The 17,035-nt window shown below is 37.0% G+C and overlaps 3 protein-coding genes across 3 annotated transcripts; 2 read left to right on the forward strand and 1 right to left on the reverse strand.

Annotated features, from left to right (window-relative positions):
* The first annotated feature begins 1,345 nt into the window (after positions 1–1,345).
* depdc7b (DEP domain containing 7, paralog b) lies at positions 1,346–4,139 on the forward strand. The gene is made up of 9 exons (XM_052597827.1): positions 1,346–1,499; positions 1,588–2,029; positions 2,131–2,258; positions 2,580–2,772; positions 2,851–3,089; positions 3,177–3,319; positions 3,394–3,519; positions 3,623–3,698; positions 3,835–4,139. The coding sequence occupies exons 1-9, from the start codon at positions 1,373–1,375 to the stop codon at positions 4,056–4,058; spliced, it is 1,698 nt and encodes a 565-aa protein (XP_052453787.1). The 5' UTR covers positions 1,346–1,372; the 3' UTR covers positions 4,059–4,139.
* A 684-nt stretch (positions 4,140–4,823) lies between these two features.
* LOC128014338 (peptidyl-prolyl cis-trans isomerase B-like) lies at positions 4,824–6,553 on the forward strand. The gene is made up of 5 exons (XM_052597828.1): positions 4,824–5,026; positions 5,421–5,534; positions 5,613–5,706; positions 5,897–6,081; positions 6,173–6,553. The coding sequence occupies exons 1-5, from the start codon at positions 4,829–4,831 to the stop codon at positions 6,293–6,295; spliced, it is 714 nt and encodes a 237-aa protein (XP_052453788.1). The 5' UTR covers positions 4,824–4,828; the 3' UTR covers positions 6,296–6,553.
* Positions 6,554–6,649: 96 nt separating this feature from the next.
* Positions 6,650–15,437, reverse strand: snx22 (sorting nexin 22). Its single transcript, XM_052597829.1, has 6 exons — positions 15,266–15,437; positions 8,899–9,087; positions 7,990–8,084; positions 7,797–7,835; positions 7,648–7,715; positions 6,650–7,554 (listed from the first exon to the last, which is right to left on the reverse strand). Exons 1-6 carry the CDS (start codon positions 15,353–15,355, stop codon positions 7,361–7,363), a joined length of 675 nt encoding a protein of 224 aa, XP_052453789.1. The 5' UTR covers positions 15,356–15,437; the 3' UTR covers positions 6,650–7,360.
* Positions 15,438–17,035: the final 1,598 nt, after the last annotated feature.

Below are 17,035 nucleotides of genomic sequence, written 5' to 3' on the forward strand. Positions count from 1 at the left end.
AGCCCCTCAGGCGTCTGGCAGGGTTTTTGCCGCAACTATTTCAAGTTCAGCACTGAAACCTGCACAGAAAAGTTCCCTACACTCAACAAATTAAAAACAGCAGGAACCACAAAGGACAAAGAAAGACGTGGTGTGTGTGAGAGAGAAAGTGATTGAGGTGACCACAGAGAAATGCAGATAACAGAGTGGTATATTACCACCGTTTGATCGTGGGTCACATGTCTGCGTTCTCCAGCGAGAGCGTGTTTGTGATATGCCTGAAAGTGATACGACAAACACATCCTTCATTTCAAATGATGACAGGAGAGATCAATCTGACACGGAAAACAGAAACAGCTGCCATGAAAGGGTGCCATAAACCTAGACAATATTACAAACTATAGAAAGACGGACGGACGGACGGACGGACGGACAGACAGACAGACAGATAGATAGATAGATAGACAGACAGACAGACAGATCGAGAGAGAGACATACATACAGACAGACAGATAGATAGATAGATAGATAGATAGATAGATAGATAGAATACAGACAGACAGACAGACAGACAGATAGATAGATAGATAGATAGATAGATAGATAGATAGATAGATAGATAGATAGATAGATAGATAGATAGATAGATAGATAGAAGACAGGCAGAAAGATAGACAGACAGAAAGACAGACAGATAGAGAGATAGATATAGAGAGAGAGACAGACAGACAGACAGACAGAAAGACTGACAGATAGATAGATAGATAGATAGAGAGAGAGAGAGAGACATACAGACAGACAGACAGATAGATAGATAGATAGATAGATAGATAGATAGATAGATAGATAGATAGATAGATAGATAGATAGATAGATAGATAGACAGACAGACAGAAAGGCAGATAGATAGATAGATAGATAGATAGATAGATAGATAGATAGATAGATAGATAGATACAGATACAGCATGCTATCATTGTCACATGATCTTTAGAACATTATTGCATCATAAAACAATTATTTCATATTCTTAAAGTCTACTTTTGTGTAAAAAATTATTTAATCATAAGAAAAGAAAAAAGAGATGATTGCGTTGAGGGAGACATAACCTCCTATGCTTTAATTGTATACTGCACATTACGTCACATTTAGTAATTCTAGATACATTTGCTAGGTAAATTAAATAATCTTCATAATGTGTACAATATTTAAACTGCACCCCGCAGATATAGTAGGCAGTATGACAACGTGCTGTTCCAAATGCAGCCTCAATTATGTAACGGTGTTTTGCTCCCATCTAGTGTTGCATCTGGGAATTGTTATTATGCACTCATTTTCACTGGTTCACTGTTAGCCAATCATGCAGAGGTCGCTAATGAGCTGTTGTTGATTAATGAGAACGCTTGATGAGTGTGAGTCACATCTGCAACGAGGAAACGAATACATGGCTTCAGTTCGGGATAAGGTTGCTGCATTAAATATAGTGGGGAAATTATACAGTCCCCTTAACACGCCTCTTGGTAAAATTTGTTTTAGGTTTGAGATAACGTGTATTAATTTTAAGCACTTAATGACACAGTAAAATACATTTTTTGTTTGTTTGTTTAGATCACAGATTGATCAGCAGACCTCAAGATGTACAAACCAACAAGGTTGAAAAGAAAGAAATCTGGAGCCACATTATCACTGCTCTACAAGCCCAAGTGAAGGTCAAGAAACGCAGACAGCATCTAAGATCTCACGATAACTGTTTTCTGGGCTCGGATGCAGTGGATGTCATTCAGGATTATCTGACCCAGAATAAGGTTCTTGGAGATGCCCAGGTTTCCAGAGCCATGGTTGCACGGTTGTGCCAGGTGCTGTTGGACTGTAAGGTGTTTGAGGTGGTGGGAACCAAAGTTTTGGGGAAGACCAGTAAACCAGGAGGCTTCCAGGACAGCAGCAGCAGTCTCTACAGATTCCTAAAGATGGAGGATCCGTGCCTGGACGTGCTAGAAATGGAGCTTTTCCCTCCCACTGAAGAGAGTTCGATGAACGTCACACCATGCAGGTGTTTCAGATCACTGTAGACGTTTTCTAATGTAGCACTGAATCATTTTATTCTAAATTTAAATTCTAATGATTCATATTTTTATTTTTTACCTTTTTTAGGCAGGACATCCTGTTATTCTCCCATAGTACACCTGTGAAACCAGACCACGTGTTGGATCGTCTCATGGAGAAGCTGGACTTGACTGGACTTGTCGGTTCTCCTCCCACTGAATGTCTTCCTCCATCTGGTAAGAGCTTTGTTCAGATTCTGCTTATGTTTGTGGTACAAAGGCTGTGTTTGTAATGGACCAGTCCAATGGTAATCTACCAACTATTCTACTATTTTTATTTTTTGCATATGTATACTAAGCTTGGACAATATCATGTACATTCATGCCAACAAAGCAATATTGAACTGGGGATAAATATTGAGTCAAAAATGCATGTTAAATGAGTCAAAGTGTTAAACTAAATGCAGTGAATACAAAAACTACTGTGCACATCAGCAGACCTTTCAAAAAAGCCTTTAGGTGCAACTTTAACCAATATTGATGTGAACTCTCCTTCAGTGGTCCGAGAGGTGTGGCACGAGCAGACCGTGCGGAAGCTGTCTCAGCTGATAGATCTCCCCCTGCTGGAGGGAGTGCTGAACTGTGCGAAGATTGTTTCTCCGCCGTCTCGTGGCAGTAATAATGAGCCTGACCTTCTCTACACCAGCAACTACCTCGACCGTGAGGTTCTCAAGGCCTTCAAAGAATCACAGTGAGACCTCTTCATATTTAAACTCAAGAAATCAGACAATGAGGCTCCGACAAGCCTAACTGGCTTTCCTCCTCCCAGAGCTGATGTTTGGCTGTGGGCAGCCATAGACCTGCTGGATTTCCTTCCGGATCAGCTTGTGGTGGAGGTGAGCAGAGAGCTGCCCACATTCTCCTGTGAGGAAGAGGATGGCCAGGGGATGGATGAATGTAAACTACTGCTGTTCCATGTGCTGGACAAACACTACGGACACATGGAGCACAAGCCTCTCCTCTGTGATAGCATGGCAGATGTCTACACTGAGATCATGAATCTCCTGAGTGAATAACGCTCTTCAAATGATTAATTCTTTACAAAAAACAACTATGCTTTGTGGCAATTTTTCCTGTGTTTACCTGTATATCCAGCTAACGGGAAGTTTGAACAAGCGTTGGAAGTCCTGCAGCTGACGCTGAAGCTGCTGTCTGCGTCTGCACGCGAGGAACTGCGCAGGCTGCTGGAGTTTATGGCCACAGCTGCAGATGCTGCAAACGTCCGGCTGCACAAAGAAGTAAAGAGTCGTTAATGCATGTGGTGTGCTCTTCATACATTTCTCAACCATTTACACTTGTTTTGGATTTTCAGATTGAAAATCGAATGGTTGTGAAGAAGACCTTCACCAGAGCCGTCATCCAGAGCAAGAGTCTGACCAAAGAAAAGACAGACCTGCTGATGCTCTTCATGCTCGACAATCACCAGGAGATCTTCAAGGTTTCTTTTATTTCGTGAATTAAGACCGCACTGGTCACTAATGATATAATACAGACCTAATTATTTTTCGGCTGTTTTGCGTCATCATACTTGCTTTTATTAGATTCCAGGTTCCCTTCACAAACTTGTCAGTGAGAAACTGGATGACATTGTGAAAAAGAGAGATCCTTCCAAAACTGGTATGATATTTACAGTGTTAATTTAGCCTTAAATTAGCTTTACGTTTTCAGTTTTAGTCATATATGCACAGAAACATATGTTTTTTAAATACTGTACTAAAATACTATACTGATTTGTCTTCTCTACGTATATTAGATCCCCTGTTTTGTCAGCGAGTGCCAAGAGACCTGTACACCGAGACCATAAAGGACTCCACTAAAAACGAGCTGTACTCTCTCTTGAAAAACATTGACGAAAACACCAGATATTCCCTGAAAGAGAAGAAACGGCTGCTGGCACAGTTTTATAAGGGCCATCCAGACATCTTCATGCAGTATTTTGGGTCTAGACTAAGCACATTAAACCTACTTGAAGATTAAGTTAACTTTGTCATGTTAATGTGTTTTTTTTTTTTTGTATACAAATAAATAAAATGTTTTAAGTGTCAAAAAAAGAATAAAGTATGTGTCTTTGAATATGGTATTCCACCTTCATAACGGGACATTTGTTATGGATGGACCTACAACTACATTACGATTCATAAAATAATATAGAAAATACCCACAGGAGTGGGAATATGACACTGACAGGAGTTATATATTCATATCATACACCAAAAAAGTGTTAAAAGACGAAACCCATCACCCTGTCAGATATTATTACCACAAACTCGAGATGTGAGAAACTTTTGTCTCGACTAGCCTTTTTTTTTTAGCAGCCTAAATTTGTGGTGTATTGTTTTAACTTGAGGTACTTATATTTATGTTGTAAGCATTTTTTACTCCATTACATTCGTTAAATGTCTGCATGCCATTACACACATCAGCTTCTTGCTTTTGTCTCGTCGTGCGCCTTTAATGCCGATACGTCTCCACTGAAAACCCTGTGGCTCCGTCCATTCCTTACGCGTTTCAAACTCTGATTGGCTCTTCAATCCTTGACAGACAAACGCTCGCCCAATCAGCATCAGATGTGTCAGGACACGTCATCTAGAGCGGAGTGCCCTCCCGGTGCCTGTTTTCAGATCAGTTCATCGTGCGCACAGCATCGTAGGTTCCTACAGTGAGTTGATTCATTTAGCTGTTCCTGGATCAGCTCTAGCGCTCAAATCTCAATGTTGAGGAATTCTGGGCTCAAATCTCCTCCCCGGATGCCCCACAAACCCGAATACACAATCTTCGCCACACATACAGTTTTTTGGGGGGTTGTTCATATGGTGCGGATCTGCGAGAGGAGGATGAAGTTTCTGGTGGCAGTCACATTGATCGTCGGCTCGGTGATTTTCCTGCTTTTCCCGAGCGGGTCAGAGGCGGATGAGAAGAAAAAAGGACCGAAAGTCACGGCCAAGGTACAAAAACAATGCGCTGCTCTGCTCTATTCACTGCAACGCACGCCGTGTCTGGCCTATTGCACACAAATAACACAATTCGAATTGGAATCTAATGTTGCGTTCACACTTAATATATCGGGCTAGATTCGCGTAGCCTAGTGCTTTTTGCTTGAAAACCACTTCTTCTTTTTTTTTTTTTTTGGTGCATTTAACTTACCGAAGTGCATTGGTGTTGTGCGAAATATACGAAGACTGATAACACCACGCAAATGTTTTATAATATAATCATAAGTATCGCATTAATATTTGTTTAATGATAACTCCGTGTTTTATGAAGTGGATTCACCATAATGCATAGGCAGAACTGATTTGTGATGTTCTGGTGTGACTCTGGATTTGGTCGTTTTCCCAGGTGTACTTTGACATAAGGATCGGTGATGAGGATGCAGGACGGATTGTCATTGGACTCTTTGGAAAGACGGTCCCAAAAACAACAGAAAATTTCCTCCAGCTGGCTACTGGGGAGGTGAAGTTTTTTTTTTTTTCTCTCGCCATTCATGATTCACAGTAAAATGAGTCTGAAATTCGCAATTCTGATTTCCAGAAAGGGTTTGGTTACAAGGGCAGCAAGTTCCACCGTGTGATCAAAGACTTCATGATCCAGGGAGGAGATTTCACTAAAGGAGATGGAACTGGAGGTATCACAATACTAAAATCCCTTTTGTTTAAGATGAATTCCATGTTTTATCGTAATGTTCTTCGGTATGTTTTTTGAGGCCCCGCCCGGTCCACCCCACCCCGTTTTTTTTTTTTTTTTTTTGCTTGAAACCCTGCCTCAGTTTATCATCTGAAGAAGTATTACTTGATTTCTAACACCTCTTTATTTAGGTAAGAGCATCTATGGAGACCGTTTCCCTGATGAGAACTTCAAGCTGAAGCATTATGGTCCTGGTTGGCTCAGCATGGCCAATGCCGGCAAAGACACCAACGGCTCCCAGTTCTTCATCACCACGGTCCAGACTCCATGGCTGGATGGCAAACATGTTGTGTTCGGCAAAATCTTGGAGGGCATGGTGAGCATCTCAACTTTATTTAATCTGTGGAGATTAAGTCATGTGTGCGTTTAACTCCAGTGTCTGTGCTACGTGTCCTGCTGTCTTCTAGGATGTGGTGAGAACGATTGAGAGCACAAAGACTGATGGGAGAGATAAACCTCTCAAGGACGTCATGATCCACGACTGCGGCAAAATCGAGGTGGAAAAGCCTTACGCAGTAGCTAAAGAGTAATTTAATTTTGGGGGGACGACAGGACTCTGGGTTTAAGGGGATTGAATTGGGTGCCACTAGAGTTTTAGTGAAAAGAGAGAACGTGTATGTGCTCGCTGGAGCTCCGCCCCCTCGTGGGACCATCACGCACCAGTCCTGATCCGCAGAGCGGCACATCCTGGGTCCAGTTCAAACCGGCATTCCACAGGGTCAGATTCCTGACCCACTCCAACCTGCTTTTGTAAACAAATCTTCAATAAAGGATCCAGGTTTTCTTAATGCTGTTGTGTTGCTTGAATAAACGCCTCGTCTTTTTGACCGTGAACAAATCAGACACACTTTTTATTCAGTAGAAATACTTTTAATAAAAATGCTTAAAGGTGTTTTATAGTACAGGTAAATATCTTGGCACAGTAAATATATGTATGTGTGTGTGTGTGTGTGTATATATATATAATTATAATGAACACATAAAATGAATGCAAATAAGAAATGAAGGCAAAAAAAAAAGCTTAAATGTAATATTTTTAGGACCATTAAAATTTGTTTATGACAATAAAAATATGCACAAATTAGATTTTGGTAAAGGAACAAAAAAAAAAAGAAGTATAAATCAAATTAAATACAACATATTGCAACGATATATGACTGCATCTGAATTTTATTTAAATTTAAATCTATATTTTTGTGCCTTTTATGTTTGGCAGGGCGTCTAAAAAAAAAATGAAGAGTATACTAAAATACAAAAAAAATTAAATGTCTTTTTAGATTTTTGCACAAAAACTAGATTTTTATATGGTAAAAATAAACTAAAATGATCAAATTAAATTCAGTACAACATATTGCAATGGTGAGTAATTGCAGTTGTACTTTAAATATTTTCATTTAAATCTAGTTAATGTGCATGGTAAAGTTGGCTGTCAAAATAGTCTTTTATTTTTTAACTAAGCTTTTGAGATGAAAATGAGCTAGACAGTTTTTGTGAGATTCACATGATAAAATATGACAAGCCTTTTGATGAAAAATTCAGTCGACATAAACATGCGAAGCAGATGGAGTTGCCAGGCAACACTGCAGTGACTGCACTCATATTCTCTGTGACTCTGGCAGTGAGCTGATATTGCTTCTGTTTATGGTAATAGTGGGGGTTTTGGGATGCACGGGCAGCTCCGGTGCACAGGTGATGCTGCTGGGTTTACCACAGCTCTTTTTGAAACTCACTCTGACGTCTCTGGGATACAAACCCTGCAGGACGCCGGCCACCACGATATCAGGGAGGTCTGGGGGAAATGACAACAGTAGAATATTCCATTTGGGTGTAAAGCAAAATACATTTCTGTAACGACATAATCACAGTAATCTGTAAGGGTTACCTGATCTGGATTCAAGCTGGTATGGGTCAGCCGAGAAACCAACTACTCGCTGACTGAATAACTTAAAACTACAGGAAAACAATGTTCAGAATCAGTCGATCTAAATTTGATTCCACATTTATGAACAAGAGAGATGAGGATGAACATACCTGTATCCCTGCTCTTGACAGTCATCTGATTGGTTTTCACTGAAATATGACGATTACGGAATTAAAAACAAGCCTGAAAGCACTATATATTATTACTAGATTACTTATTGTTAATTCATTAGTTGAATTTCCATAGTAAATATTTAGATGCATTGCTAAATTACAGTTATGGTGCTCCGGTGTAAATACATACTCAGAGCTGCAGTTTTTGCTCGCCGAATGAAAATGTTTGACCTGCAGGAAATCCAGGAGCTCTTGAGGAACAGCGTCAGAACGATACAGAATCTCCTGCAATTAAAAAATTACAACCTCAGTTTGACATTATGTTAAAATGATGATTGATATATTGCAACATATTTGAATACATTAAAATATACTTTCACACACTTTAACAAGTTCAATAAGATAAGTTCAATACTACACACACACACATATATATATATATATATATATATATATATATATATACAGCGGGTAAAATAAGTATTGAACACGTCACCCTTTTTCTCAGTAAATGTATTTCTTAAGGTGCTGTCAACAAAATTTTCACCAGATGTCAGTATCAGTCCAAATTATTCATACATACTGTATATATGTTGTACATATACTGTTTGGTATATTATTTTTCTGTATATGATGAATATAGGTTAAAAACGTGCTTTATACAAAAAGATTGTGGGCAGTACAGTATCCCATAATATGACCCTTAATAAGTACTATTTAAAATATATTATTGTAAACTATTAAAACTATTAAAAACATTTTTGGAAACTGAAATAAAGTTGAAATAAATAAAACAAATTAAGAATGTTGCAACTACTAAAATGTATATAGAAAATGAATAAAAGCTAAATCAAAATAAAATCACAATAATATGAATAATATAAATAAATTAAAATGAAATAAAAAATATCACACACTGAAATTACTAAAACCTAAACTTAAAATAAAATGCATTCTGAAAATACAAAAAAAAATTAATATGAATAAATATTCCACTTAATAACATAATAAATACTTTATAGCAAGATATAAAAGCAATAAAACAATCAAATAAATCAATATAATATGATAACATTAAATAAACACTAAATATCTCTACCTGGATGTAGTCCTCCAGTTCCTGTCGTCTCTGCTCCAGTGGTTTGGTTCGCAGGTGCTGGTTTCTCTTGCCGGGGAAATCAGGAGCTCGCAGAATCTTCTTCAGCTTCCGGTGGAGCGTCTGAAAATCACAGTGTCGCCGCAAAACAAAGTGTTTCCTTCCATTGAAGAGAATCTCCAACCTGAAGAGCTGAAAAACAACAACAACATAAAAACTTGTGTCATAAAACACTCAGAACAGACTTCTATAAACCTTTGGAGAGTGTAGTGACTGAATATTCGCCAGCAGGAGGCGCCAAAGCGTCTGAGAATAGTGTTGCATCAGCGCGCCCTCTAGAGCTCTAATGCTGTTATTACAGGCTAAAACTTTCATATGAATAAACAATCATTCAGAAATACCAAAGACTATACACAGTGAATGACCTCATCCAAACCCACACACATATAACTGTGCAACCGTTTAGTCATATATGTGTCATATGAGTTTACACAGGTTAAATCAGCAGCACAGGTGTGGCCTTCTTCAGAATCAGGTAAGATCACACCCTTAAGCTTTGAGCGTCTCTTTAGAAAGACTCGTGGGTCCTTATTGTCCATGACACAAAGAAATACAACGTGACAGGACAGCTGTGTCTTACAATGACATAAATCTGAGCTTCATGTGAGTGACCTTTCATGGAAAAACATGATGTTGATTTCATTCATTTATTCATTTAAGTTCTATTTATATATTCAATATTTATATATAAATTATAGGAGTATAAGTATATAAATTTAAGTATTTTCTAAATGTATTCTGTATGTGTGTATACATAATAAATACACACGGAACACACACATATATTATATAAAAACATTTTTATTTTGGATGCAATTAATCACAATTAATCATTGCCCAGCACTACTTTATTTTTACTTTATTATACTATTTTTAAAACATAGTATACAGAATTGATTGTATACTACACAGTAGTACACAGAGTAGTACACTACACAGAGTTAGTACTCTTTTGCCAGTGTAACCTGTGTGTGTGTGTGTGTGTGTGTGTGTGTGCGTGCGTGCGTGCGTGGGGTTAGGCCACTTTGTGAGTAGATCTGAGAATGAGCAGTTTCCCGTTTTCCACCGATAACAAAGGAACACAGAACACTCAGTTCCACCAAATATTTCCAACCGTGAGCTCAATCTTTCGCTTCTCAACACCTCAGATATTGTTCACACTAAATCAGAGGCTGAGGGAGAGAGAGAGAAATAAAAATGATTGTGGTTCAAGCATGTTTTGACAAGTCAGTGCTCAAGCATGCTCAACACGCTGATGGGAACTATCTATGCAATGTGGTGAACTGAAAAACTGACAAGAGTTGTTCAAGAATTTAAAGGGACATACAATAAAAGTGAATGGACTGTCGATATGTATATAAGTTTATAAATATATATTTAATTATTAATTAATTTATATTATAATATAAATATGTAAATAAACAAAGGAATACAATTTTACAGGAATATATATATATATATATATATATGTGTGTATATATATATATATATATATATATATATATATATACACACACATATATATATATATATATATATATATGTATATATATATATATATATATATATATATATTCTTTTTAAATAAATGTGTTATAAATGTATGAGTAATATTTATGTACATAAATACATTTTAATAAAAAATTATATTTTTTATGTATTTTAATATTAATGGACTTTTCCATACTACATTTATTATGTTACAATATTAAATGTATTACAGTATGTAAATTATTAAGATATTATTATTATTATTAAAGACAGAGTAAACTACAGAATTTCCATTTTTAGTTGAACGGTCCCTTTAAATCAGTGAATGCTACACAAGCTTTTTGGGTAAAGTGAGTGAGTGCAGGCGGGTGGAGAGCATTCCTGGTTAACAATGAAGACACATGTCTCTTTTGGGCACCAGACTGTGTCGTGTTTATCGGGGTCACGAGGACTCGATTTAAACCCAGTTTCTCCGTCTCTCGATCTTATAGAGCTGTCATTATTGCTGATATTTCCACTAAGATGAATAGATTTCCTCTCTTTCTCCATTCATCTCCAGTAGAGTAATACTCATCTCTCTCGACCGTGACCTCTGACCTGCATTCTTCTGAAGTTCTACAGCACTGTTCAGAGATGTTTTCCTGGTCTGCTCAGTCTGACAGGTGTGAGTGTGAGTGTGCGCCTGGCATTTCAGCTTTGACTGACATCAGCATGTTGCCGTGTGGTTGTGATTCAGCTGTGATTTAGCTCTTCTACTTTTAGCATCACACACAAACAACTGTTCCCGTTAAACCCTCTCATTCAGACCACAAAAACTCCTCACACAGCTCCACGTTATCCAATTCTGATAATAAATTGGACAAAGCCACTGATGATGTAAATAAAATGAGTCAAATCCATTTGATTTGGCTCCATATGATCTGATAAATGAACTAAAACTGCATCTTGTTATCTAGACGACACACAAAGCACAGTGACTCTCTTTCCTTCACTCTTGGCTGGGTCGGTTTTGGTTGCAGCTGGACAGTCTTACAGAACTGCCTCAGACTCCATGCAACACACTGGTTCTATTATTTATCTATGGAAGCTTATTTCCACCACAGAATAAAACATATAAAAAAGGTCATTGCACATTTTTATCTCACAATTCAGTGTATTTTTTTTCTCACAAGTGCAACTTTATGACTCACAATTTCTGTGATCTTTTTTTCCACTGAATTCTGAGTTCACATTTTAGAATTCTCAAAAAAAAAGAAAAAATTCTGAGTCCACATCCCACAATTCTTTTTTGTTTTTGTTTTCTCCTCCAAACTTTTTGACACCTAAACTGACAACATAAACATACAAAATTTTTGAGTTCTATGAAAAAAGTCAGAATTGAGAGATATAAACTTCACAATTCTGAGAAAAAAGTCAGAACTGGAAGATGTAAACTTAAAATTCTAAGTTATAATTGTGAGATTTAAACTGATTTATATGAAAAAAAGCTTAAATTGCGACAACTCAATTTTTAAAAAAAAAGTCAGAATCACGATATTAAAAAAAAGTCAGAACTGCGAGATAAATGTGCAATTGGAAAGATAAAAAAAAATCAACACTCACACTGAAAAAAGTCACGAGTTGCGAGATGTAAACTCAAAGTTCTCAAAAAAAAAAAACGAATGGCAAGAGGTAAACTTTCAATAATGAGACAAAAGTTTTAATTGTGAGATGTAAACTTGCAATTGCAAGATATAAACACATTTTGAAGAAAAGACATCGGTTATATAAATGAAGAAATTCAGAATTCTGAGAAAAAGTCAGAATTGCAAAATGTAAATGCACAAATATATAAATATAAAATCAGTAGAGAGTTGTGAAATGTAAACAGAATTCTGTGAAAAAATTCTGAATTGCAAGATGTAAGCTTTCAATTACAAGACATAAACTTGTAATTCTCAGAAATAAATCAAAACCGGGAGATGTTCACAAAAAAGTAAAAAAAAAGGTATGAGATGTAAACTTAAAATTCTGTTGAAAATTCAGAATTGCAAGATATAAACTGCAATTCGATAAAACAAAATCATAACTACAAGATGTAAATGCACAATTGTGAGATGTTTAAAAAATCACAATTCTGAGAAAAAAAGTAGAGTTCTGTGTAAAAAGTCTGAATTACAAGCTTGCAACTGCAAGATAAACTGATATTTCTGAGAGAAATTTAAGAATTGTGTAAATAAAAAAGTTGCAATTAGTTTTTGTAACGTTTATTTTGCACTGCTATGAATGGTGTCAAATCATCCAGAATCAGAAGTAAAAACATTCAGAGTTCTTGTTTACATGAGTCGAGAGGTTTCAAAACGCTTCATGTTGAACATGTCCTGTCATATTCCTGCTCCATTCATTCCTGTAAGTGATGACAGAGTAGAGCTGCTGGAGTGCATCTCTTCTATAGAATTGCATATTTCATCATTTTTCCTTAGGCGTAAAAGGGGTCATATGACGTCGCTAAAAAGAACATTATTTCGTGTATTTGGTCTGATGCAATGTGTAATGCGGTTTAAGGTGAAAAAAAAACATAATTTTCCACACACTGTACATTATTGTTTCTCCTCTATTCCCCACCTTTCTGAAACACGTTGATTATTACCAAGCTCCTCGTTCTGAAAAGCAAGGTGTGCTCTGATTGGCCAGCTGTCCAGTGCATTGTGATTGGCCGAATACCTAAAGCATGTGACAAAAATGTCACAGAAAATGGACAACGAAACACTCAGCGTCTCCACGACATGTCGGAGGCAACAGCGAGAATAAAAGTTACGCCTTCTTTCTTTGCGTGAACATTTGGGCGGCGTTATGCAAATCTTCCCACGTCTTGACGAAGACATGTGGGGGCGTGTTAGAATGAGCCATTTTAGGAGGGCGTGTACGAGTTTAAACTTCGATTTGAGACTTTAGTCTTTGCAAATTTACATATCTTCTTTATGCACCAAGAGCTTGTAACACTCTAAAGAGAAAGGAAAAATTGAAATAGCATCATATGACCCTTTTAAAATTGGCTGGAGACACACCTTTGAGGGAAGCACTTAACTAAATTGTAACCTTATATTTTATTGCATTAAAAAGTCCTTTGTCTATTGTTCCAGTACTCTGAAATGCATGACAATTGCTTGCATGTTTCTCATTTTTTGGTTCCTAGTAATGGGAACATTGCTGCAATGCAATCAAACTTATCAACGTTATGACAACAGGCTGAAAATATAAGTGCACAAAAAATTACCATTCATTAGACGGAAGGTCATCTCAATGGAGATCAACAGTGGCCACAGCTCTCTTGCATGTTTCCATTTCTAAAATGTTACAACCAACATTGCAATAGTACAAAAAAATTTACATTGCCATTGTATAAATGTTTGTTGTGTTGTCTGCAAAATGAATAAATGCTTCTAACTTTTGTTATGCATGTATTTAAAAAAGAATATACCATGTAAATTATAATGACAAATACAGTTAAGTAATTTGTTCACATTTTTTATCACAGACGAGAGACGACATCGTGATGTCAAAGAATGTTGACAGTGCATCTTAGAACTTTAGTAATTTAGCGCACAATCGGATACTTCAGTAACGTCTGTGGTTGCGGTTCTCTGCGAAGTGGTGCGCTTTTATACTATCACTGAATTAATATAATATAATGTTTTATAGTTTCTATACTAAATAATATGTCAATCAGTACTGCATTTTCATATAGTTGATTTATTTATTACCTGGAGATTATTTGAAAATCACACAACGAACATTTTCGGAATCACGTGTTTACTGTCTTCTTGTTTCATCTGAGAAAACGTTTCTTGTCCATTGTAGGGATTTCCTGCACGTCACAAGTTATTGAGTCTGTTTTGGACTTTCTGAGCGAGAGCGCCCTCTTTCTTCGAGTGTGAATGAAACATGCACTGCATGAGAGTGTGCAGCGCTTCCAAGTATACTTCCAAGTCTTTTTATTTTATTTAATAATACATAAATAATATATATATTTTATCTTGAATCAAATCTAGAAATCTCTACGTAAAAACAACTGCCCGAATAAAGTGCGGGGGACGAATTTACATTTTATATCGATACCGTATTTTTATTTTATTTAATAATACAAAAAATAATATATATATTTTTATCTTGATTTAAATCTAGAAATCGCTACGTGAAAACAACTGACCGAATAAAGTGCATGGACGAATTTACATTTTATAAATAAATACAAATATTTATTATATTCAAAATATAACTAACATAATTCTACAAAAATAAATAGCCTATAAACAAAGGTGCTTTATTCTCTTTCTTTCTTGATGTTTGATTGGGAAAAGTTATTTTTTTATTTTACCTGACAGTAGGCTATTTATTTAAAAAAAAAAAACGAGTGCCTTAAACGGTGTTTACAACAGCAACACCACCATACCCTGTAAACTCAATAATAATAATAACATTTCAATTTAAAATGGTCTGTTTCTTAATCAAACCAGCGTCACGCGTGTGCTGTTATCAATACAGAAGCATCCGTTTCGATTCACATATCAGTAAGGAGCACAGTCCTGTTAAAATTCCTGTTCCATGTACCCCTTTATACTCTGAGCACCTGAATCCCCAAAGGTCCTGAACTGTATGGTATTTTGGGTGCACCTGTGGTTACCATAATAAGTTGGGAAGCCTCACGGAATGATTAATAATAACCATCAGCTTTCAAAATGAATGACAACTCCAAAAGCACGTGCAAAACGTCAAACGCGCTGCATAACATAACAGCCCTGAGGAACCACAAACAGAAACGAGTTTCGCTTTGACTTACTTTGCGCAATTTTCCCGTCTCGTCCACTTCCCTCATGAGAGACGGAATAAAGACCTCGATGACCGGAGACACACACTGATGATCCAACATCTCCACAGATCACGGACTGAACTGAAGATCAGCTCCGCGCGCTGGAGAACTCTCCAGAGCTCCTCCTCCACACACACACACACACACACACACACACACAATAACTCTCTCTCACACACACTGTGAACTAAGAGATAGCATTGCAATAGGGAAAACATTGCTAATACATGCTGTATATATTGGGAACTATTTTATTTGAGGGTTAAATATAAAGAGTCCAGTGTCTGTTTGTTGTTTACTCAGATCAAGAGTCTGTCATGAGATCTCTCATTTATAAACACTTATTATCTTTATTAAGCTCTATAATGGATTTCGGAGAAGTTATGTAAAAGGGTATTTGTGTACCTATTTCATACAGAGTACAAATTAACATAATGTGTTCTTAGTTTCTACGAATGATATTGACTAAATCAATTTAGCGAAATACATAAATAAACAAAATAAGTGTTTAGTAAAATGGTCATTCTATTTTAGGAAGGTCAAATGTTTAGCACTGGGCATCAGGACTAAACCTGATGTCCTAATTTCTTCTGGCTGACTGGAGAATAAATGATAATCACGTGATTTCCCATGACACATAGCCATTCATGCATTTACTGCTGACTAAACACACTCCAGTCTGAAGATCAGCCACATTCCTGATGCTCAAGTGTTATCCCAGCATTCCCACTTCATCCCAACCGTTTAATTCAATGCTCATCCAAGAAGAGCAACTGAACCCTGGACATTTTTTAACCTACAAATTGCTGGAAAATAAACAAGCCGAAAAGCTTAATGATTAATGAGTTTATAGTTTAAAGGCTTTTGGTGAAAGATTAATTCTGCTGCAGCGGTAATAATTTTACCGCAGTAAACCTTCAATGAGGTCACATGAAAGTGTCTCATCAAAGCTCAGAGGAACGATCATTTACGATAAGAGCATTAAATGAGAGCTGGAGCTTACGGCACAGAACAAATACTAAAAGAGGGAAGACCTACAGGATCACTTCCTTTTTTAGTCCACTGTCTGGATGTGGATCTTTTGGCTCAAGGTTTCACCAAAGGCAACTATTAGGAAGTATTTTATGCAACCATGACCAGTTTTGCTAGATCTATCTATCTACCTATCTATCTATCTATCTATCTACCTATCTATCTATCTATCTATCTATCTATCTATCTATCTATCTATCTATCTATCTATCTATCTGTCTCTCTGTCTGTTTCTGTTTCTCTGTCTCTCTCTGTCCGTCTCTCTCTGTCTGTCTGTCTCTCTGTCTGTCTGTCTGTCTCTCTGTCTCTGTCTATCTGTCCCTGTCTGTCTCTCTATCTATCTCTCTGTCTGTCTGTCTCTCTCTCTCTCTCTGTCTGTCTGTCTGTCTCTCTGTCTCTCTCTCTCTCTCTCTCTGTCTGTCTCTCTGTCTATATATCTGTCTGTCTCTCTGTCTGTCTGTCTCTCTGTCTGTCTCTGTCTGGCCTGTTATTCGTATGTCGCTTACTACATCCGATATCATCAAATGACACATCCAAGATGATATCATCGTGCTAATACTGATCCGGCTAATTGGGTTCTTCGAACACACCTGTTGTGTATGATTAGTATCGCTGGATTGAGTTATCTGAGATAATTGCGCGTTCATTTGTTGTCTTAAAAGAGGATATGTATCGATACTCGAAACCATGATCAGCAGTGCAGCGATT

Source organism: Carassius gibelio, chromosome B25 (genome assembly GCF_023724105.1).
Source record: "Carassius gibelio isolate Cgi1373 ecotype wild population from Czech Republic chromosome B25, carGib1.2-hapl.c, whole genome shotgun sequence".
Classification (NCBI taxonomy): Eukaryota; Metazoa; Chordata; class Actinopteri; order Cypriniformes; family Cyprinidae; genus Carassius; species Carassius gibelio.